At 51.4% G+C, this 23,244-nt stretch overlaps 2 protein-coding genes across 2 annotated transcripts in view; one reads left to right on the top strand and one right to left on the bottom strand.

Annotated features, from left to right (window-relative positions):
* Positions 1-22,627, bottom strand: part of LOC111148548 (tudor domain containing 9) — a 104,207-nt gene extending 81,580 nt beyond the window's left edge. The window contains exons 1-2 of the mRNA XM_022505189.1: positions 22,434-22,627; positions 5,985-6,118 (exon numbers count right to left, since the gene is read on the bottom strand). Of these exons, the coding sequence (XP_022360897.1) occupies positions 5,985-6,118; positions 22,434-22,627 (328 nt within the window). The remainder of the gene's footprint in view (positions 1-5,984; positions 6,119-22,433) is intronic.
* LOC111148555 (retinal degeneration 3-like) lies at positions 13,233-14,371 on the top strand. Its single transcript, XM_022505214.1, has 2 exons — positions 13,233-13,531; positions 13,870-14,371. The coding sequence occupies exons 1-2, from the start codon at positions 13,233-13,235 to the stop codon at positions 14,165-14,167; spliced, it is 597 nt and encodes a 198-aa protein (XP_022360922.1). The 3' UTR covers positions 14,168-14,371.
* Positions 22,628-23,244: the final 617 nt, after the last annotated feature.

Below are 23,244 nucleotides of genomic sequence, written 5' to 3'. Positions count from 1 at the left end.
AGGATAAGAATCCACACAGCAGCGGGAGCTCCTGAGCTGGGACACCACTGCTGGACAGAACACGTGCTGTGCATAGCGTGGGACTGAGAAATGCAGGAGGAACTCGGCAAAGAGGTGCCAAAGTTGGAAAAGACTCAGAATTATAGGCGCGCCTGGGTGGCTCAGTGGGTTAAGCCTCTGCCTTTGGCTCAGGTCATGATCCCGGGGTCCTGGGACTGAGCCCCACATCAGGCTCCCTGCTCAGAGAGAAGCCTGCTTCTCCCTCTCCCACTCCTCCCACTTGTGCTCCCTCTCTCGCTGTGTCTCTCTCTGTGTCAAATATATAAATAAAAAATCTTAAAAAATAAAAATTTAAAAAATGTTGTTAAAAAAACTCAGCGTTACAAGAAGGCAGCAGCTAGGCTGTTTGCTAAGACTTTAAGACGTAGTTCACTGTGCTGCGAACAGAGCCATTACTCGGACAACACAGATGTGACTGACTTTCCTTCATCACGTGCATCTTGAAGGTTGCTACTTAAAGACAGAAATCTTACAAGAAAAAAATACTCAAGTCTTGACTCTGTTGTCTGAAGCCTAGCCCTCCCTCCTCGGAACCCAAACACGGTTGGGCGTTTCCAGGTCACTGGCTGAAGCACGCCCAGCACAAATCAAGTCCTGTCCCCGCGGCCACCGCCAGAGGAGACAGGAAACCAAACAGGACAATGTCCACGGCCACCTGGCTCTTTCATCTGTGCAGCAGCAACAAAGGCAAAGGGAGGCGACCAGGAAAAGCATCACTCGTTAAGTTCTCAAAGAAAAGAAAATGGATGATTTAGGGAAAAATCAGCAAACTACAAAAGGCAAAGGGTAATCCAAAAGTGCCATGAGAAATACGTCTAGCTCAAAATTCACTAATTCTCCTGTTATCTTTTTCTCCTCAGTTATTAACATTAAAATATTTTACATGAACTGGGAAAAAAAGGAAACCATAAAACCTGTTAGCTTGTCTTGATGAAGCCACCCCACCATATTCTCATCAAGCATATGTAAAAGTCTAAGCAAAAAATTCAGCAGTTAGGGGTTCCTACAGTATATAATGGATTCGAACTGGAGAATATAGCATTTCTTTACTTAAATTTTAGACACTGTACATTACAGAAATAAGTTTAATTACCGCATCACCAATTAAAAATCTTCAAAATAAGTCATTATACATCACTCTTTCAAGTACGGAATGGCATTCTGAATACAAAATTAAACCTGACGCGTTTCCCTTTGGAGTCAGTCTATATTCCACACACTCCATTTTCTTAAAGGCAAAAAAAAAAAAAAAAAGCCCTGAGTGGGATGGAAACAGCTAAAAATATCACCACATGAAAAGGGCAGCAGCATTTAATCACAAGCCGAAGACTCCATCCCAGGACAAATTCAAAGCCATTACAGGAAAGCATACAGGGGCACGGGGCAGCTCGGTCAGTTAAATGTCTGCCTTCAGCTCAGGTCATGGTCTCAGCGTCCTGGGATCGAGTCTCCCATCGGGCTCCCTGCTCCACGGAGAGTCTGCTTCTCCCTCTGCCTGCTGCTCCCCCTGCTTGGGCTCTCTCTGTGTCAAATAAATAAAATCTTTTAAAGGGGGAGGCAACATAAATGCTGCAGGAGTCCACAATTTGGGACCAGGCTCAATCAATCAGAAATGCCATTAGATCTCAATTTTTTTAAAAATGATTTACCTTTAACTGTATAAAACAATTCTAGTACAATTTATAGAAACTCACTGAGTGTGCAATCAGGATTATTTAGAAATAATTTTTAATTTAAATTCAATTAATTAACATAGAATACATTATTAGAAACTGATGCAGTTGCATGTAACCCCCAGGGCTCATCACATCACGTGCCCTCCTTCATGCCCGTCCCCCCACCCACTCCCCTCCAGCAACCCTAAGTTTCCCAGAGTTAAGAGTCTCATGGAGAGTCCTTACGGTATGATTATATAAATTTCCAGGAAACACAAATCTGTAGGAAAAGATCACATTACCTTAGGACATGAGCAGGAGTGTGTTGCGGGGTGAGGGGTGGGGAGAGGCAGGAGCGACAGATTCTAAACGAACATGAAGACACTTTCAGGGTGATGAGTACGCTTGCTATCTTGTGCTGATGGTCTCATGAATGTGTACATGCCTCAAAACTTACCAAATTGTACTCTTTTGTATATAGTTTATTGTGTGTTGGTTATACCTTATTACAGCTATTTTTAAATAAAAAAATATTTTTTAAAAAGAGTCTCTCGTGGTTTGTCTCCCTCTCTGATGACTTTCCATTCAGTGTTCCCACCCTTCCCCGATGACCCTCTGTGCAGTTTCTTATATTCTACATGAGGGAAACCATATGATGATTCTTTCTCTGACTTACTTTGCTCAGCATGCTACCCTCCGGTTCTACCCACGTCGACGTAAATGGTAAGTAAGCACTCCTCCTGTTGACTGACTAATGTTCTGTTGTGCGTATGGACCACAGCATCTTTATCCACTCATCTGTGGATGGACGTCTGGGCTCTTTCCACAGTCTGGCTATTGTGGATGTTGCTGCTATAAACATTGTGGTGCACGTGCCCCTTCAGGTCACTGCACCTATAGCTCTGAGGTAAATACCCAGTAGTGCGATTGCTGGGTCGCAGGGCAGCTCTATTTCCAACTTTCTGAGGACCCTCCACGCTGTTTTCCAGAACGGCTCCACCGGCCTGCATTCCCACCAGCAGTGTAGGAGGCTCCCCTACAAATAATTTTTAAAACCACTTACATAAGGGCACCTGGGTGGCCCAGTGGGTTAAGCCTCTGCCTTCGGCTCAGGTCATGATCTCAGAGTCCTGGGATCGAGCCCCACATCTGGCTCTCTGCTCAAGAGGGAGCCTGCCTCCTCCTCCTCTCTCTCTCTCTGCCTGCCTCTCTGCCTACTTGTGATCTCTGTCAAATAAATAAATAAAATCTTAAAAAAAAAAAACCACTTATGTAGATCAAATAATATCTGTATCACAGCAAGATCAAAAGTACTAGGAAACGAGGTATTTTGTAACTGGATATAACCTGTGGTGCAGGACTGGGACTGGAGGTATGGGTGTGAGCTTCTGGCTGTGACAGAGACCAGCCCGGAGATAGGCAGGAACAGCTATGTGTACACACATGCGCATGCACATACGTTAACCTCATCGCTCTTCCCCAGGGATCCAGAGGCACCTCAAAACGTGGCGCCACACCCTCCTGCCTCCCGTGGCCTTCTCCTCGCTTGCCCGGGATCCAACCCATCACCACGCCCTGCGCAGTCCTTCCCATGTCTGCCCCTCCTCCCCTGCTGTCATCAGGACCGAGTCTCCCCTGGGCAGGACCATCCCTCCTAACTCTCCTTGGTCTGTTCTGACCCCCCAACAGGACAAAGGTGGTCTTCCCAAAACACAGCTCTCATCATACAACATCCCCCTCCTCCTCTCACGCTCATCCCAGGATTAACCTAGAACCTTTAATGGCTTCCCACTACTCCGAGTATCAAGACCAAAATTCCTAGCTATGGCCCACAGCCTCTGCCATCAGCCGTGCCTCTCTCATCCAGCCCCATCCAGTACAGCTGCAAGGGTTCCCTACTGCTCCCGCAATAAACTAAAGGGCTTAAAACAACACAGTCTCACAGTACAGGAAGTCCCAAGTACCAAATCCACCTCACTGGGCTAAGCTCAAGGCACTGCATGGATGGCTGCTGCCTGGATAGTTCCGGATGGATGGTTCCGGATGGACGGTTCCAGGAAAAATCTGTTCCCGTACCCGTTCAGCTTCTGGACGTGCCTGCATTCCTTGGTCTGTGGGCGCCTTCCTCAAATCACTCCAAACTAACCATGGCTTCCACCATCACATCTCCTCCGACGAACTCTGATCCTCCCGCCTTTCTTGGGGAAGAACCCTGCGATGACACTGGGGACCCCCGGGCAATCACGCCATCCCAGCTCTTTAACGTCATCCCAGCTGCCAGGTTCCTTTTACCCTGGAAGGTACCAAAGTCACAGGTTCAAGGGACTGCGATGACCTCTTGTGGGGGTATTATCCAGCCCACCACTGACCGTGCCCAGGCCTGCCCACCTCCACTCTCGACTCTCAGCAACAATGCCTGGTTCCAGGCTGGAGCCCCAGGCCTCCCCATCACAGACTGCACACGTTCCCTCCACCCTGACCCCCGCCCCACCCCGGTACCTCCTATCACCCTTCAGCTCCAAGCTCAACTCTTACAGAACCCTTGTCTCGGGCCCCTGCAGTGCTGTCTTTCAGAGCATTTATCACCAAAAGCGTGTGTCTGGGTGACTACACGATGAAATGGTAATCTCCTGGGGAGGGCGGCCCCGGTCTTATTACTCAGTACACCTCCATGGCCCCGTACGGCCCTTGAGCAATCCTCGTCGCTGAATGAATCCTCTGGATGTAGTCAAAGCTGTCATTTATGTGACTGCCTAGTGAAAAACTCCAAACATATAAGGAGGCCAGGGACAGAGAAAACAAACAGCTGCTCCAAATACTAAATATTAACCCAAATCAAAAGTTACTAGAGCAGACATTTCCAATTACAGGCGCTCACTGGAACCCAGCTAGCTCAGACAGTGGTGCTCCCATGGGGCCGGCTCCAGGACTAGCAGCCAGTACGCCCCAGGGTCAGTATATATAGTGGAACCAGAAGGATCACATCACAGTCACCTGAAAACTAATAAGCTTCCCCAAACGGAAAGAGGAGATGATGGGTATCTTTGCACGACAGGACATGGCTCTTCCAGGCTTCTACGGAAGCTGTGTCACAGGCCAGAACACATTCCCTGTGCACTGGCAGTTAAGAGACCCCCAAGGCTTCCCACAGGCATGCAGGAAGCAATCGGCCTTCTCACACGTACAGATCTGTACTTCCCTTAGCGTGAGTAAGAACTGATCAAGGTGCACACACGTTTTGAGCCACCCTTTCTGGTGACAGTCCGCTAGACTTGTCCGACAAATATTCCTCCTCAGGGCAACTGAGGGCAGTAGAGGAAATACGCGAAGGGCACCTGGCAGCGGGGCCCGCAGTAGGGAAGCCCACGGTGCGGCCACAACCCAGGGATGAAGGAACAGGACCCCATGCGCTCCTGCTGTACGCCAAAACCCAGGCAATGGGAAGGTGACCCGGATACAGTACAGGGACCCACACAACGAGAAAACAGAACTAAGTGAGACACTGCGGCACAGACAATGGCTCAGGACTTTTTCATAACTGGGGAAAGATGCCAACATTCTGCACCGTCAAGAAGCCCGAGCAAATCCCAAGGAGGACACAGGTGAATGTGCTGTCACATATGCACTGAATTTTGCAGTTTTTGAGAAGGAAATGACTCTAACCCCCACTTCTGCCCCTAAGTACCAGGAGGTGCGTACAAAGGGTAGAAGGAAAGGAGAAGAGCTTCTTCTTGAGCTGACCAAGTCTGTGAGAAAGCAACACATCGAACGCTTACTTCTGTCACACAAGCTGGGCCCGGGGCTGACCAGCCACCAGCTGAGAAGGCGACACCGTGCACTCCCAGAAAGTGAGCAGCTTAACCCGGACTCGCCAGCTACAGCCAAGTGGGGAGAAGGTGTTCAGAAGAAACTTTCACTTTATACAGTTAAACATTACTTAAATTTGTTTTAATATGTTTGTTGTTTTAAAAAACTGTAGTCATTTTTAAATGAAAATTTTAGGCAGTTCTGGAGGGTGCCCAGTTGGCTCTGTCGGTGCCGTGAGCAACTCCTGATCTTGGGGCTCAGCACCCGTCCTTCCAAAAAATAGACTATTTAGAAACTATGTCTAAAAGAAAAAAAAAAAAGATTTACAACCCAATATACACTCACCCTGAATTAACTAACAATATGGATTCTTTCTTGAGCAAAACAGTACATTTCTTAAAGACTTTAAGACTGCGATGCTTTATTTGTAACTAATTTTTCCACATTCAAAGACGCACTCACCTGGCCCGCGGGCGGGCTGAGCACCGCCGCACTCGTCCAGCTCTCGCGCTTCCAGCTGCCGGAACTCGTTGATATACTCCACTTCCGAGCCCCTCCGGGTAAGCGGCCTGCGAAGAACACGCAGAGTCAGTGCGCTGCGTCTGCGAAGCCAAGAAACCCACGTGCCCCGGGTTCCTGAATAGTCCTTCCGCCTTACGTCACCGAAGCAAGCGGCGACGGCCCACCAGCGACTGCGCACGCGCGCTCCACGCCTGCTTCCTCCTTCGGAGTGACGAAGAGGAGCATTCTCCGGTCACAGCGGAGCGGGGAGTGGGGAAGAGCATCCGCCTTCCTGAGCGGCGATCTGCCCGGCGATCTGCCCGTGTTGCGGGCACACCTCCCCCCGGGGCTTCGGCGAGCGGCGGGGGGGACGCGGCAGATGGGCGCCGCGGCAGAGGAGCGCCGCAGGCACAGCGCTACTCACCCGGCTCCCAAACGCCCAGCTCCGGCGAGGCCCGGCCTGGACACAAGACATGCAGGAAACAAAACGACGTCCTCGCCCTCAACGACGGGTCCCTCCAGTGGAGGAGCCGTAACAGACACAACATCCTCGTTAGTGACAGGGGCATTTAAAGGGCAAGGGCATGAAGGCCACTCCAGGGAGGAAGGGCCCAAACACGAGGAAAGGAAGGAACTTTCTGCAGTATCTGTAACGTCCGGCAGAGAGCCGAGCTCGGCCACGGCGCGCTCCTACTTGCTACACATCTTTCCAAGGACTGCCATAGCGGTTTCCATACCAGCAGGTAAAAATGTCCAAGATGTTAAGAAAAAAAAAAAGACAACTGCAATACGATATGCAAGACACTATCAGTTATATTATCAGTATTTCATGCCCCTACTGTCACAGAGAAGACTGTAGAATACCAATTCTTGAAATAGAAGATTTACTTTAAAAAGATGCTACTTGCATTATTAAATTCTACTTTCGGCCTGACATTCACGGCTAACAGCGACATTCTTTTGGTTAGCATTTACCTGACACTCATTAATCAAATTAGTAATTCAGGGCTGACTCCACGCCAGGCACTGTCGTAAGCTCTTAGGATAAGGCAGCCCCAGGGACGCCTGGGGGCCTCCATCAGTTTAGCGATGACTCGATTTCCGCTCGGTTCACAATCTCAGGGTGGTGGCACCGGGCCCCACACTGAGCCCCACACTGGGCTCCACACTGGGCACGGAGCCTGCTGAAGAGTGTCTCTCCCTCTTCCACCACTCCTCCCCCCACCCCCAAAAAGCAGCTAGCAGACCGTCCTCATGGAGCTTCCGGTCTAGTCAGGAAAAAAAAAAATAAAGGAAAACACAGTACGTTAGCGAGAAGTCCACAGAGAGAAGTCCAGCCAGGAGAGGAGACGGGTGGGGCGGCTGCCACGTAACTGATGGTAAGCTGACATCAGAGCGGAGATCAGCAGCGAGAGGAGGGCCGTGCACCCCAAGGAGGGGAGAGGGCTCCTGAGGGAGAGCGGCGGGAAGCCGGAGCCTGGGCCAAGCGTGCCACCGGAGTCCGGACGCAGAGGAAGCCAGAAGCAGCGGGGGAGCCCAGAGGTACGGGAAAGTGGGGTGTTTCCCAGGGACGGCAGGGGCAGGCTGCTGGCAGGCGCTGATGACAAAGAGTGTGACTCCTGCTCTGAGGGCGACGGGTTCTAAGCGGGGACGGAGAAACAGCAATACCGAACTCCTGTTCGAGCGGGCCGGCTCGTGGCCACAGAAGCCGGGTGAGGTGGCCCAGGACGATGCAGCCAGAGCGGGGACAGCACCGGACACCCTCGCTCAACAGCCCAGGCCAGAGACAGGCAGCGGGGACCAGAGCGGCGGCAGGTGAGGGGAGCCGCGGATGCTGGTGAACTAGGTCTGGATGCGAAAAAGCAAGAGTCAAGAACAACCCCCTGGTCGGCGCTGCTGGGAAGACCAGACGCGCAGGCTGCACCCGTGCCCGTAGGATGAGGCTGCCGAGCCCACCCGGAACTCGAGGGCTGGGACTGGAGCCTCTGGAAGCACAGCCACGGACAGACGGGGAGCCAGACCAGCGTCCCGAGCACCGGCAGGCCACCAGTGGTGCACCTGCCACCGTTTAATTCTGCTGTCCCCTGAGCTGAACTCACCGCAGGACCCAATCCAGACACAGGTCCTGGCATAGACAGAGCACCCCAGAAGTGCTCTTGTGCCTTGGGGAGCAAAGGGACTCCAAATGCTCAAAGTGCTGGCAGTCCCCAATTTTTCTCTCTTCTCCTTTCTCTATGTTCCAGGGCTCAGCAAGAACCTCAGACTCTAAGGAGGGGAAACCCCATCTCCCAGAGGATAGCGAAGACCCTCACTCCTCCCGGGTCCTCCCACTGCTTGACCCCAGAGGTGAACGCAGGCAGCTGCCCTGGCAGGAAGCACGGGGTGGAGCGGAGATGAAAGACCGAAAAGGGGAGCTGCCTCAGGGACAGGAGAGCACCTGGGAAATGGAGACCCACACCCGAAGTCTGTCCATAAGCTAGTGGGCTCACCCCGAGGCTGCACGAGCATGCGCAGACCGCCACGGCCCCCACGGACTGAGGACCCAGGGCTGAACTACACAACGGCCAGCAGGTGGCACCACGCGGGACAGACACAACGGAACCCTCGAACCCCGCAGCTGGGAGAACTCGGGCACAGAGCTGCCCAGCTGCACTCGCCAGACGATTTAAACAAACCCCAGGGCCCATCACATCAAAACACCCAGGACACACGCAACTACTCGGCATGCGGAGAATATGGAAAATCTGCAGAATGAAGCAATGACCACTCGGTTTAGATACCGGCTCTCCAGTTTGGGAACCCTACACCTCACACCAACCTCAGATCAATTCCAAACAGATTCAAACCCCAGGTACTTATGGTTTTAAGCCTGGAAAGCTAATGTTCTCCAACATTCGAGAACTTTGGAGTAGAGAAGGCCTTCCTGAACAGCGGCACAAAAAGGCAAAAAGACCATATCAACAAACTAAATGCCATATAAACTGATGAACGACGAGATTTTATTTATTTATTTGACAGAGAGAGATCACAAGTAGGCAGAGAGGCAGGCAGAGAGAGAGGGGGAAGCAGGCTCCCCGCTGAGCAGAGAGCCCGATATGGGGCTCGATCCCAGGACCCTGGGATCATGACCTGAACCGAAGGCAGAGGCTTTAACCCACTGAGCCACCCAAGCGCCCTGCGACTTTTAACTTTAAAAAGTGTATGCATCCGTGTATTTTTAAAATATTAAAAGAAAAAAATACCGGGAAAAAAAAATTTAAGACAGGTTAGTGTCTCCTTAAAAATTAACTGCATCTTGGGCACCTGGGTGGCTCAGTCATTAAGCGTCTTGCCTTCAGCTCAGGTCATGATCCCAGGAGGCCTGCTTCTCCCTCTCCCACTCCCCCTGCTTATGTTCCCTCTCTCGCTGTGTCTCTCCTCTGTCAAATAAATAAATAAAATCTTTAAATATTAAAAAATATTAACTGCATCTTTTTTTCAAAGACATATTTATTTACTTATTATTTATTTATTTATTTATTGGGGCAGAGGGGCAGAGAGAGAGGGTCCCTGCTGAGCATGGAGCCGGATGCTGAGCTTGATTATCAACCCTGTTATCATGACCTGAGCCGAAACTAGGCCCCTTAACCGCATCTTTACCAGCCGATAATCCAGAACTTTAAATCCAGTAGCAAAGGAATTTTTTTTTTAAATGCTATCAGTGTCCTTACAGTGGTAAATCTTCCTTTCATTGCTATCAAATGCTGCTGGACACCATGTGAGAAGGCAAAGACAAAGGTCTTTGTCAAGACCAAAAAAGAAACTGACCAGCTTCATAGTTTTAAGTTGTATGTCTTCCACACAAAATATCCTAAGGTAGTAATTCATTAGAAACAACTCATTTATTCAACTTACTAAAATGTTTAAAATCCAAGTTAATCTGATCATAGCCTAACAAACAGAAAGGAGCAACACAAAGGCGCTCTCTTACCCTGATCTACAAATATTTATACTCCCCATCTCCGTCGTATGGCAGGAGTGTGACCAGAATATTTGGGCTATATTTCAATCAAACGATCTCGGGATCTAGGACAGAAAAAATACAATGGGTAATACGATACCAGTAGCGTACCTGGAGTACGAGAAACACAGGTTTCTACAAGCAACACATCAGAGGAAGGTGTCCCGAATGTGAGCTGACTGGTAAGAAAAGCTCTGCGAGGATCAGACGTGAGCAGTCGTCCCAATGGCAAGACAGGTGCTAACTAAGAGGGAGGCAGTCTTAAAGAAGCTCTCTGTGTAGTAGCTCACTTCTCTTCAAATCTCCAGTCAAAGGACACCCTCTCCCCAGAAAGGTCTCCCCTGACCTCCACATGGAACTGGGATGGGCCTCCAGTGGGTTCAATAGCCCCCCATCTGCGATCAGCTTACTGACAACTCATGTGCTCCTACTTGTCCCCCCACTGGAAGGTGGGCTCCGCAAGGGAAGAGACTAGGTCTTCCAGTCTCCCTGGGTCCCGAGCCAGCATCAGGCCACCGCACAGGCACCAAGCACATGCTGCGTGACAGGAAGCCAGCAATTCCAGTGGAGGGCGGAGCACAACCTGATCAGGAAGTAGAAACCAGGTAGGAGAGCGAACAAGAACACAGACCAACCTTGCTGTAAGTTCAAAGGAACACTAGAACCAAGGAAAACAGGCTGCTGTCTTCCCTCAGACGAAAGAAAAACATAGGTGGATTTAAACTGGGTGCTGGAAAAAAGAATTATGATGCGGGTAAATGGAAAAGAGAAAGAAAATAAACATCTCAAAAGACAGAGTCAGGGGCGCCTGGGTGGCTCAGTGGGTTAAGCCGCTGCCTTCGGCTCAGGTCATGATCTCAGGGTCCTGGGATCGAGTCCCACATCGGGCTCTCTGCTCAGCGGGGAGCCTGCTTCCCTCTCTCTCTCTGCCTGCCTCTCTGCCTACTTGTGATCTCTGTCAAATAAATAAATAAAATCTTAAAAAAAAAAAAAGACAGAGTCAGTGTGAGGCCCTGTGACAGTCCGCGTGGGCACGGGAGGCGTCAGGACACGCTCCAGGGCAGAGCGGCCCGGAACGCCGGGCAGAGGGAGGGACAACGCAAGACTGCACGGAGCCCCGAAAAGAAACTGGGTTTATGTTCCATATCCGATGTATGTCCGACAGCTGTTTCTTACCACCTCAGAGACCAAAATTTTAGGAATTAAAGCAGTAACAAGGAGGTTATTCAAAGGGAGACATGTCAGGATTCTTTGTGACTTTGGTAGAAAGTCTGGTAGGACACTTGTGTCGTGATAAACTTTCCTCTCCTCTCCTTTTCATACTCTCCACAATGTGATGTGAAATCCTTCTCGTTGACGAGAACACGGGCTGACACCGACTTTTTCTCACATGCAAGCAGCAGCAGCTCCAGGCTGACCACACGCGTCAGTCCTGATCAGGCATGACATTCGGGTCTGATATAAACCCTGGCTATTCTTCATGGTTCACTTGTCGGAAAAGGCAACCGAGAAACAAATGTTATAAAAGGAAAAGCCACTATGTAGTCACTTAACAGGGAACTGGAGGGCGAGAGACCTGTCCGCTCCTGAGCGACACCACACGCCCCTGAACTGAGCACAGCCGGGCTAGAGCGTTCCGCCCGCCGGCACCCGCCCAAGCAGTAAGTACAAGCGTCTCACCTTCAGTTCCAGAAGAGAGCCCCGGAATGTTAGATCTGCTGTACTGAATCATAAGACTTTGTTTTCAACTCTGTACGTTCTTAGATCTCTAAGTTTTCCCTAACCTTAATCTACTACTGCTATGTTTTTAAAGAAATTATAAAGTATATTTCAGAGTCACCTACTTCAGCATTTATGTCCTCTGGCATTACGACTTGCTTAAATACATAAATTTAACTACTATTTAGAAAAAGAAACAGAATGAGTATAAAAAATAACCTTTACTAAACGTTTCACAAGGCAGATACCAGCATTCTTTCATTTTTTAAAGATTTTATTTGACAGAGACACAGAACACAAGCAGTGGGAGCAGGAGAGGGAGAAGGAGGTTCCCCGCTGAGCAGAGAGCCGGATGTGGGGCTTGGTCCCAGGACCCTGAGATCATGACATGAGCCAAAGGCAGACACTTAACCCACTGAGCCGCCCAGGCGCCCCCAGATATAATAAGCCTTCTTTGCCTACTTTGCTCAATTATAACAAATGTTCACAAAACGGGTATTTCGCAAATCAAGACTGATCTGTTTTTCCTGCTTTCATGGGAGGGGACAGTGACCTGGCTTCTAGATGGCCCGCGAGTTAAGCTGAAGAATAAAGGCAGCGGGGTTATTTTTAGCGCTCTACAGGCATAAAAATACAGCATGAAACTGTGACCTACAGCTACGCACGGCACAGCAGCGCACCACGCGACCGTCTCCCCGTAGCCGGGAGCGCATCCGTGCTGCCCCGCACTGTCACTCCGCTTCATTACCAAACAGAAGTCGGAGGCATTTAGGACGGAGCCCACTGCCGCTGGCATCTTTCTCAAACAGACGGAGCTACATTCAGAAGGTAGACCGTTCTGTAATTCGTGCAGAAGAGTAAGTTATTTTTGTCATTTCGTCTAGCTTACAAGGTGAATTAATGAGCATTCTCCCTAAATGAAGACATCACAACCTCATTTCTAACACAGAAACTTATTTATTTCAAATACAGCTTCAGTGGGTAAATAAGGAGGCTCACTCCTTCCAACAGGGGCCACAGCCAGGAGCCCAGCGCACGCCCGAGTAACCACCGCTTCGCCACTAAGTCAAGCAGAGCCGCTGGCAGACCCAACGTACCAGGTACGCCCAAAACCCTTTCGGCACCAAACCTCAGTCCGAGGGGCGCTTCCAGATAGCACTTCCTCTCCGTTAATGTTTTAAAGCCTCCTGAGAACTTTTAATAGCAAGTGTCCATGTTATTTTCAGAGAATGTTCAGTCCCAAGACCATCTCTGACTTGGTAGATTTCGTTCCTGCTTCGCCACGTAAATCTATCTTCAAAGCTTGGTTTTTGGTACTGACCTAGTTAGAAAACGAAAAGCTTTAATCCATGCTCTAATCTCATTCTGACCTGCATACCTAACCAGTGAAAAACTCACACACTTTTCTGGCAAATTTATTTGCCATTTGCTCATCAGAACCACAACGTTTGGTGCAAATAAACAAGTGAGAATATTTCCACAGGCTAAAAATGCCACTTTTTGGCTGGATGAAGTGGCCAAAATATGATTCCTACAAACCCACACGCTACCCCGGCTCAGAAGCCGTGACGAAGACTCTGCTTCGGGAACTGAAGTGGCATCTGCAGGAGCGAGAGAGATTAATACAAGAGATCGAAAATGAACAGAAAGTGAGAAAAACAGGTGTGGATTACAGCTGGCTGAGAAACTACCAGAATCCCCACACGACCATCCCTGCTACCGAACAAAGACAACTTGAAGTCCTTTGCTCCCAAGTTCAGCCTTGTCAAACTGGAACTATTCTCAGCAGGTAAAAATACTATGTTCTCTTTTGTGGTATTTTGCTACTGTCGAGTCTAAGTTCCTCATACAGCTAGACGGGAAACTGTATTGTATCATGTAAATTCTTTAATCGTGGGTATCAGAAACCTGGAGCCAAAATCCCCAAGGACAGGCTGGCTAGGAAATATTTTTAAGTCATATGCAGAATTTCTTTACTAAGATGCATAATTTTAAAGGAATATGCAGATTATGCAAAACAGCGAGCAACTACTATAGGATCACGGTATTTAGGCTGTATTTTGCAGATACAAAGAAACGACAAAAGAAAGTTTCTGAACTGAATATTCATTACTGGTTTCCCAACAGATTTCGAGAAGTTTTAGCAGAAAACGATGTACTGCCATGGGAAATAGTCTACATCTTCAAGCAAGTTCTGAAAGACTTCCTAACCAGTCCTAGCAAAGGTAACCAGCAAGAAGGCCCAGAAGAGTCAGGGAACACAGACTGTCCCATTCCGTCTGTGATCCTGGGGACAAGCTCCAGGAGTTCCGATAAAGATGAAATACCCACGATTTCCAGCTACGTGGACAAAACCACAAAGAACAGGTTCCCAGCGTTCTCACATAGAATATGGAACCTACCCTATTATTACCCATCGAGTTAAGTTACTTATAACCGGAAGAGTTTTTATGGCCATCTTTAGAATTCTTAGTACTAAGAATATGAAAAAGTAATGTGATTTCACGTTTCTCTGTTGCAAAGTCAGATGTTAAGTAGTTTTTAACTATGCATCCGATGTTTTAAATAGTGTCCCTTTTTTATCCACTCTAAAAATGCAATGTTTTATTGAACTGTATACTTTTAATTACAATGATTCCTAAACATTTTGAAAAAAATGTTTGAAGTATTTTCTTATACTTCAAACATCTCACAGGAACAAGTATGGAATTGGACAAATTCTGTGTGAAAATTAGACATTAAGCTGACTTTTATTCTGAAGCTATGCAGAGAATAAAACAAGTGACTGATGTGAATCGGACTTTTACGCTATAACACAGAACTGACTCGAGCTCAGTCATTCTCAGCAGGGAAGGGGAAGATGGGCTGTGACAGAGGAAATAATGTGCAGATTAAAGACTAAATTAGGTGTTTTACTCCAACATTCAGATTTGTTACAAATTACATTTTTAATCCCAATTAACATTATGGGAAAGTAAAAAAAAAAAAAGAGCTCTATATGGTATCAATAAAAAGAAAGAGAGTGGGTTCATTAAAAATAGCAAATATTCTGGGGGGCCTGGGTGGCTCAGTCCACTAAGCCTCCGACTCTTGATTTCAGCTCAGGTCATGATCTCAGGGTCATGGAATCAAGCCCCAGGTCAGGCTCCCTGCCGGGCATGGAGCCTGCTTAAGATTCTCTCCCCCCGCCCCCCGCCCCTCCAGTTCTCTCTGAAAATATAGCAAATATTCAGTATACAAAATTCAGTATTTCATAATTTCATTAAAGTAGGGAAACTAATCATTGGATTTACTTTTTTTTTTATGAAGTCTGAGAATCTTTATCATTCTTAAAAATTAAGTCCAAGGTACCCAATATTTACAACTTTATATTTGAGGAGATTTGTTTTTCCCCCTCTAAAAGGAAAACTATTCAAGACTAGAATTCAATATCTGCTCCCAAAAAGCCCTTCTGACTTGTTTGCTCCTGGGCTCTTTGCCAACCCCGACACCATTCTGAAAGGGCCTCAGTTTGGCCTTTAACCCTGTGTCATAAATGGTGCCAGCCGGACCAGAGTTTAGCAAGACAAGGTAAGCGGAGACACAGCCCGAAAGAGATCTAAAATAAAGACACGTCTCGCTCCTCCTCCCTTTTGATTGTTTTCATGAGCTAACTATGACTCTCTAATCACTATAAAAGCCTCAGAGTAGAAACTTTGTGGGAGAGCCAAGTACCCCCAGAAGCCCATAACTGCTTACTGTCCAGTGAACACAAGATAAACAAGAGTTTTATTATTACTGCCTCAATGGTGGTAACAAAATTTCTGCTTTAAACAACAGGGAGGGGACGCCTGGGTGGCTCAGTTGGTTAAGCGGCTGCCTTCGGCTCAGGTCATGATCCCAGTGTCCTGGGATCGAGTCCTACATCGGGCGCCTTGCTCAGCGGGGAGCCTGCTTCTCCCTTTGCCTCTGCCTGCCTGTGCACTCGCTCTCTCTCTCTCTCTGACAAATAAACAAAATCTTTAAAAAATAAATAAATAAACAACAGGGAATCTGTCTGTCACATGTGGCACTAGAACTGTCCACCTCACTCCACCCCATTAGTGAACACACACCACAAAAAGGCCCCAAACAGTCCATTCTCCCCACAAAGCACCCCCATCAGCCACCACACAAAAGACCACCAATCCCACCACCCTTCTGAGAGGACCCAGTCTCCCTGTCCCGCCGGGAAGAAGAGGACTTTCTTAGGTCCCTCCCGTCCAAAGCTTCCTGCAGCTGCAAAGCGGCAGACAGCTGCGCGACCCACCAGCCCGGGAGGAGCACGACCCCCACGCTGCTCCAAGTCCCCATGACACAGTCGCTCAGTTCCACAACCAGACATTCAGGGCAGCGGAAGAAATGCACGGCATCGTGGTATGCAAAGCCTCCATCTCTCACTTTACTCTGGCAATAACCTAATAACCACATTTCCTGCGAGAGCACGGGGGTAATTTAAAACTACAGTTGTTCCGAGAAAATCTACAAACCAAATAGGAATTTTAACACAAGTGACTTCCAGAATATTAACAGCTCCCGCTCTACATGCTGGGCTGCTTAGTCGGTAAAGCTGGCAAGAAGATGAAGGTCAAAAACATAGCGGGGGTGGGCGGCGGTGAGGACGGGGAAGAACAACGCAGCAGAGCTTCAGGCCTGTTCTATAGAGAGAGAGACTGGCTCAGGGGCTAAAAGCCTGAGCTAGGAAACCATTAGCACCCCCTACCCCCCGGGCAAGCACCCACGCAGGGGACACACGGCGAGCTCCGGAGAGTCCGCATCTGCAGGAAGCCCGGCCGTCTAACCGCGAAGTCACTCGGCCACCAGCCTGGCACTGTGTGGAGCGCGGCACGCAGCCCCTCATCCAGTGACAGCGCGTGATGTTATTCCCACTTGACAGATGAACAAGCAGCCTTGGACGCATCCGCCGGCCTGTCCGGTGTCGGGAACACCAGGCGGGGATGTGCATCTCTCTGTCAGGCCCTGGCACGCCTCCAGCCCCGACTTCCCCTCTGAGCTCCAAAGGCGGTCAAGGGCCCACCTGACACCTCCTCTGGGATGGCCACAGGCAAGCAAAGACGCAGAGGTTTGTTTTCTGGAAGGATAAATAAAAACCAAGAAAGAAACAAAGGAATTAAAACACACGCACACAAATGAAAACGCGGCTCTTCAAAACCTTCAGCTCGGAGGGAGCCGCCAGCGCCGAGCCATGCGGCTCTCTGCGCCAGAAACCTCGGCACCGTCCTGCGGGTGGGGGGCCGAGAGCTCCTCACTCACAAGACAGACCCGGGGCACGTGGAAGTGCTTCAGAGGAGGAAAAAATGTTGAAAGAGATTGGAGAGGCGGAGAGAGGTGCGGGAGAGTCTGTGAGAAGCAAGGCGGGCACGGGGCCGGCAGGAGGCAGTGAGTCGCGGGAAGACCCGGGGCGGGGCGGGGGGCGCTCCGGGTAGAGGGGCACGTGCGGAAGCCGCGAGGCAGAAATGAGCTCCGCGTCCTCCAGACACAGGAAAAACGCCCGCGCGGCCCGAGTGCAGCGGGAGACAGGCGGACGCCAGACGGAGGAAGGCCGGCCGGGCCGTGACAGTCTGCGCCTCCGTGTGACGGCAACTGTCCACAGAGAGCTGCACGCCGACCCGAGGACGCTGAGCGACGAAGGTTTACTCGAGAATGCGTGCGCTCCACAGCCGGTGACCGCGCGCCGACCGCGCGGCAGGTCCTGTCCGAGCTGCTGGATGAGCCGCTGGGGGCGAGAACGGAGGCGGCTTCCGCCATGGCCCGGGCAACGGGGGCCGCGGTTCGTGCAGTGGCCAAAGCATGAGCGGGGAAGGCTCCTCTTATTCCGGAAACATTTCACAGCGCAGTTGCCAGGATACTGTGATTTTCACCAGCTTGCTCGCCCGCGCACACGCGCACACGCACACACGCACCCCCCTCCTAGGGAAGTCGGCCGTGGTCAAAGCAGGAAGGCGGACCGCGTGGCTCGGGGCAGGGGTGGGCAGGAGCCGCGCTCACCTGCAGCGCATCCCAGTCGACAACCGCGGGTCACCAAGGCAGGTCGTTCATGCAAACAAGTGTCTGCGCTCCTACCCCATGTCAGGCCCGGCGCTAGAAGTGGGGACTTGGTGATAATCTGTTCCCTCAGGAAGCTCTTACGTGGGGAAAACAGCATAAAGCAGTTCCACACAAGTACTAAGGGACGCACACAGGGGTACTAAGCAAACTTGTTTACTTAGAGGAAGGGTCACCCGCTTGGTTTTCCTCTGAGCTTTCAGGCGGTCCCTTCTCTCCCTCCTTTGTTCGTTTCATCTTGTCAGTCTCTGCATGTTCAAGGGCTCCCGGCCCGGGTCCTTGGACCTCGTCTCCCTCAGCACTCACCCACTAGGACGCACCACCCGCAGTCTGGATGAGCTCACTGGTCTCAAAGCCTTAAACGGCCAAGAACCGGGCTCCAGCCAGGTTTCTGTCCTCGCCGCCAGAATGCCTGCACTTACTGTCACCTACTAGTAACGTCACGTCCAAGCGCGCAGATCAAACTCCTACGGCAGCCCCACACAGCAGCTCCTCCTGCAGCCCTGCCTTTCTCAGAAGACGGCAGCATGTCACAGCTGCTCAGCCAGAGACCTTGGTGTCGTCCGTGACCGCTTCCCCACTCCCGTTCCGTGTCTGATCCAGACGCAAAGCCCTCGCCTCCGCTGAGGAATCCACGCAGACCACACGCCTGCTTACCGCCCCCACTGTCCCAGTTCCGCTCTGACCCGCCACGCTCTCTCTGCTTGGAATATGTGTTAGTGAGCGTCTCCGAAGAAACAAACCAACAAGACGTGCACGTACACAGACAGAGAGATTCGTTTTAAAGAATCAGCTGAGCCAGCAGCCTGGAACCCCAGGAAGGGCGGCAGTCGGAGTCTAAAGAGACTCGGCAGAGTTCCTTCTTGCTTCAGGAGGTCTTCCCTCTAGCCAGGTCTTCAACTGATTTGATAAGGCCCACCCAATCTGGAAGGTAATCTGCTTTACTAAAAATCCATCAACTTAAAGGTTAATTTCATCCAAAAAACACCTTCACGGAAATATCCAGGATCATGTTGGCCCAAATACAGGCATGATGGACCAGCCAAGCCGACACATAGAGGAGATGTCACAGATGATACCAAGAGACTCTTCCCTGATGTCCCTGTTTCTGCCCTAGGCCTTCTCTCGTCTATTCCACACAGCAGGGATCATTAGAGCCCTAAGTCGTGTCACAGCTCTGCTCAAAACCCCAGATGCCCTCCAGCGGTTCTCAGTAGCCTCAGATGAAGCAGTGAAGTCCTCCCTAATTTCAGGGACAGTTCCAGACCCAGCTCCGCTCCTTCTCGGAGCCCCCCATTCTCTCTCACAGCCACTCCACTCCGGCTGCACACAGACACTGAACACTCTAATGGCAAGGGAACCTACCAATTTAAACCTGCTAAACAGGCAATAAGGTCTTTAAAAAACCATGGCCTCTATGAGGGAAGAGAAAATAGGAACCCCTGGAGAATAACACATCGTTAACATCTGTGCAAAGCCTACGCTCTGAGAAGCAACAAGGCAAAAAGGGAAAAGTAAGATACTCTGGAGTCAAACACATCCATCCTCACAACACAGTAACCCAGCGGATGGGTAACTTTCTCAACCGGTTATCCGGCCCTCAGCTATACCGTGCAACTCCCCTGTCAGAAGGACCAAGACTGTTGTGTGCCCGTGTCCCCTGACACAAAGCTCAACACAGCAAGCACTAAATCCACGTACCAAGAAGGAAACATTGAGTTCCGTAAAAAGGAACCGCCAGATACACTGATTTGAAACGGTGAGTTTCTACAGGAAAGTTTTCTCTGAGACAAAGGACACTTTAAGGTGTTAAAGGGCCTGATATGTTCTATTTCTCTCCTTTTAAAGCTGGTGGTCACCACTCACATGACCTGTAAAGCTGATTTAACAATGCTCGTGTGGACTGAACCCCAGAGACTGAACACAAGCCACTCTTGCACTGTCCTCTCACACCCGGCTTCACTGTGGGACAGCCTGGGCCCGTAAAGCCGGTCTTCCTCTCCGCCAAGTGTTTTCTCACCAATGTCAAAACCTCCCTCAAACTCTCCTTTCTGGAAAGACATCAGACAACCAGCCAGTCACTGTGGTTGAGGCTGGTTTGCAGGTCAGCTCCCCCTAAATCAATCCCAGCTCTACCACTGTATTCGTTTCCCGGGGATGCCCTAACCTCGGCAATCCGGCAGTTCAGAACAACACACACTTGTCACCTCACAGTTTCTGTAAATCACAACTTCAGTAGGACTCAACTAGGTCCTCTGCTTAAGGTCCCATGAGGCCAAAATCAAGATGTTGGCTGGGTGGCTCAGCCGGTTAAGCCTCTGTCTCTTGATTTCAGCTCAGGTCATGATCTCAGGGTCCTGAGACTGAGCCCCACATCCGGCTCCACACTGATCATGGAGCCTGCTTAAGATTCCCTCTCCCTCTGTCCCCCACCCTTACCCCTGCACCCTCTCCCTCTCTCTCTCTCAAGAAGAAGAAAATAAACGTTGGCAAGGCTGTGTTCACTACACGAGTCTCATTCAGCTCGTTGGTCAAATTCAGTTCCCTTAAGTGGTAAGACGGAGGTCCCCATTTCCCTAATGGCTGTCAGCTGGGACTCCGTCTGTGCTCCCAGCTGTCCACATTCTCCTCCTGTCTCCTTTGTGGCCCAGTCCAGCAGCAACTGGTCAAGTCCGGCTCACGTATCAAACCCCGCTTATACAGCTCATGTGATTAGACAATTCAGGTACTCTCCCTCTATTTTACTTAGTTACATCAGCAAAATCCCTTCTGCCATCTAATATAAGGCAATGACAGGTCCCAGTGTTATCTTTGTTGGGGGGCGGGTAAACATTCTACCTACCAAGACTGTTTATCACAAGACGTTAAGAAAGGCACTTTACCACACAAGTCTGTTCCTTTCGGATTTCTGTAAAATCAAGATAATGCCATCCATCTCAACGGGTTATTTTGAAGTTTCAGTAATATAACTATCTGAATGCCTCCTACACGGAAGCACTCTGGCATTAGGCATGTGGCAGGGGCCCAGGACGGACTTCCAGAAGTACTCCTCAGACTCAGAGCACCGTACAGACAAGCGAACCTCAACGTTTAAGTCCATCTCTAGTTGTTTGCCTGTTTCCAGTTACCTACAGAAGTTGAAATGTTTATGGCAATTTTACAAAATAATTTTACATGTTGACTATTTTAGATGGGACTTATATTTTGTCCGTTTTCATTCCATTACTCTGAAATTTCGTTTTTATTGATATTTCAAACTCTCGGACCCTGAAGGATTAGAAATTTGAAAAACTGATCCTTAGTGGTGAGAAGAATATTTAAATCTGTAATTTCCGTTTCTAAAAAGGTCAATAATTTACTTCCACTACCCCAGCGGGTTATTTGAAAGCAATACTGCTCTGCCTGTTACCAGCAAGGGGGAGAGAGGGAGGGGACAGCCTATGGGGTCCCTCGCCAGAGTAATCCAAGCAAAGTGTGCAAAACCAGAAACAAAACAGCCACTCTCAACCTTCACAAGGATCTCCTTGTCCCCTCCCTGTATCCAAGGAAAAAATTCACCAAAGATCCCAAGTTGCCCTTGACTGTACACGGGCCTCAAGGCTGCCTACAGATCTTGAAACAAACCTATGAAAACTCGATGGGGCCAAAAAACAAGAAGAACTCTGTTGAAAAGTAAAGAACGAGAGCATCTCCGCTGTAAACGGTGTGAATCGCGGGGAGGGGGCCCCAAGCGCCGACGCAGAGGCTCCGACACGGAGGTACCGAGCCCGCTTCACAGCGGGCGCAGCTGTTTGCACGCCCCGGAGCCGAGTCTGCAACACGGAAGGCCTCCTCTTGCCTGCGTCCCCGGAAAGCGAACAGATGAACCGACAGCAGCTGCTTCTGTCGAAGACAGAGGGAGGGTGGTCGCCAATCCCACCGAAGGTCCAGCTCTCCCGCCGCTCGACAGCCACCCGAACCGCCAGAGAACTTCCGACCCACGGAAACCGCACGGAAACGCCCACCACGGCGTCACGCATAACCGCCAAGACGCGGGAGCCCCGCGGCACGCTCCCGCAGCTGAACGCAGAGCCCGCGGGACCCCCCCCGCGCAGCGTGGACCACCAGGCCACGGGAACCACGAACCACGGGGGAAGCTCAAGTGCACGCGGCGAAACCACAGCAGCCGGCCCCCAGCCACGAGACCGCGGAAACGCCGCGCAGGTGCAGGACCCGGTGCAGGACCAGCGGCGGCCAGAGCGGGGCTAGGGCTCGGCAGGGACACGCGCGCAGCCCTCGCCCAAGCAGCTCCAGGAGGGAGCGCCCCCGCGCGGGTCGGTCTGTCCCAACACTCGCCCACCCCGCGGGGAACTGTGGGCCGGGCGAGGCGGGAACAAGGCACGCGGGGCTTCGCCTGACTCCCCCGGAACCCCGCCGGCTCTCACGGCCGAGGCCGGTCCCCGGACCCCGAGACACGGGACCGGCGTCTGGGGTGGCTCGGCCTCCAGCAGGCGCAACTTCCCCGGGCCGGGGCCCGCCAGCTCGCTCTGCGGCGGCCGGGGGGGGGGGGGGCAGGGACGGGGTCGCGCGGCGTCGACGGAGGCCGCGCACCCACGGCCGCCTCCTACCTCAGGGACGCCACGGGCGGCGGCTGGGGCTGAGCCGCGGCGCCCACAGCGGGGCCCGCGTCCCGGCGCTGTGCCTCGTCCCTGGTGGCCTCGGCCGGAAAGGCGGGCGGCGAGCCCAGCAGCTCCACATCCGCCACGGCCTTGCCGATCGTGAACCAGTCGTTGATCTGGTCGACGGTGAGCTTGCGCAGCATGCCGCCCGCCGCATTGACGCCGCCTCAACTGCCCCACAGAGCGGCGGGAGCAGAAGCCGGCGGGAACGCGACGGCGCAACGTGGAGACGTCGGGCGCGCGGCCCCGCCCCGCCCGGGGCCCTCCAATCAGAACGCGCCGGCGCCCTTGCGCCGCGAGTCTCGTGCCTCCGGCCCCGCCCCGCCCAAGCCCTCCAATCAGATCGCGCCGGCGCCCACGCGCCACGAGTCTCGTGCCTCCAGTCCCGCCCCGCCCGAGCCCTCCAATCAGAACGCGCCGGCGCCCACACGGCCGGGACCTCGTGCTGCCAGCACTGCCCCTCCGCGCGGGGGCAGACGTACGCCCCCGCTGCCGTCCCAGAGTCAGCCCCGCGGACACTCTGGCGGCCCCGGGCAGCAGCCCCCAGTGGGTGCAAGAACTAAGTCTGGACTCGCTCTCCACCTGTGTCTCTAGGATCGGGTCCGCGGCGTCGCGCTGCAGGCCGACAGGGACATGCTCTGAACACCTGCTGTGAGCCAGGCCCGGTGCAGAGCTGCGGGGGCGCCTGCTGCGGTACACCAGTGCGGGGGGACGGAAGGCACACCGGGAAAGGGGTGAGTGCGTACCGTCGAGGTGTGCA

Source organism: Enhydra lutris, unplaced genomic scaffold (genome assembly GCF_002288905.1).
Source record: "Enhydra lutris kenyoni isolate GAN:26980312 unplaced genomic scaffold, ASM228890v2 scaffoldscaffold20, whole genome shotgun sequence".
Classification (NCBI taxonomy): domain Eukaryota; kingdom Metazoa; phylum Chordata; class Mammalia; order Carnivora; family Mustelidae; genus Enhydra; species Enhydra lutris.
This window is presented reverse-complemented; position numbering and strand designations above follow the sequence as displayed.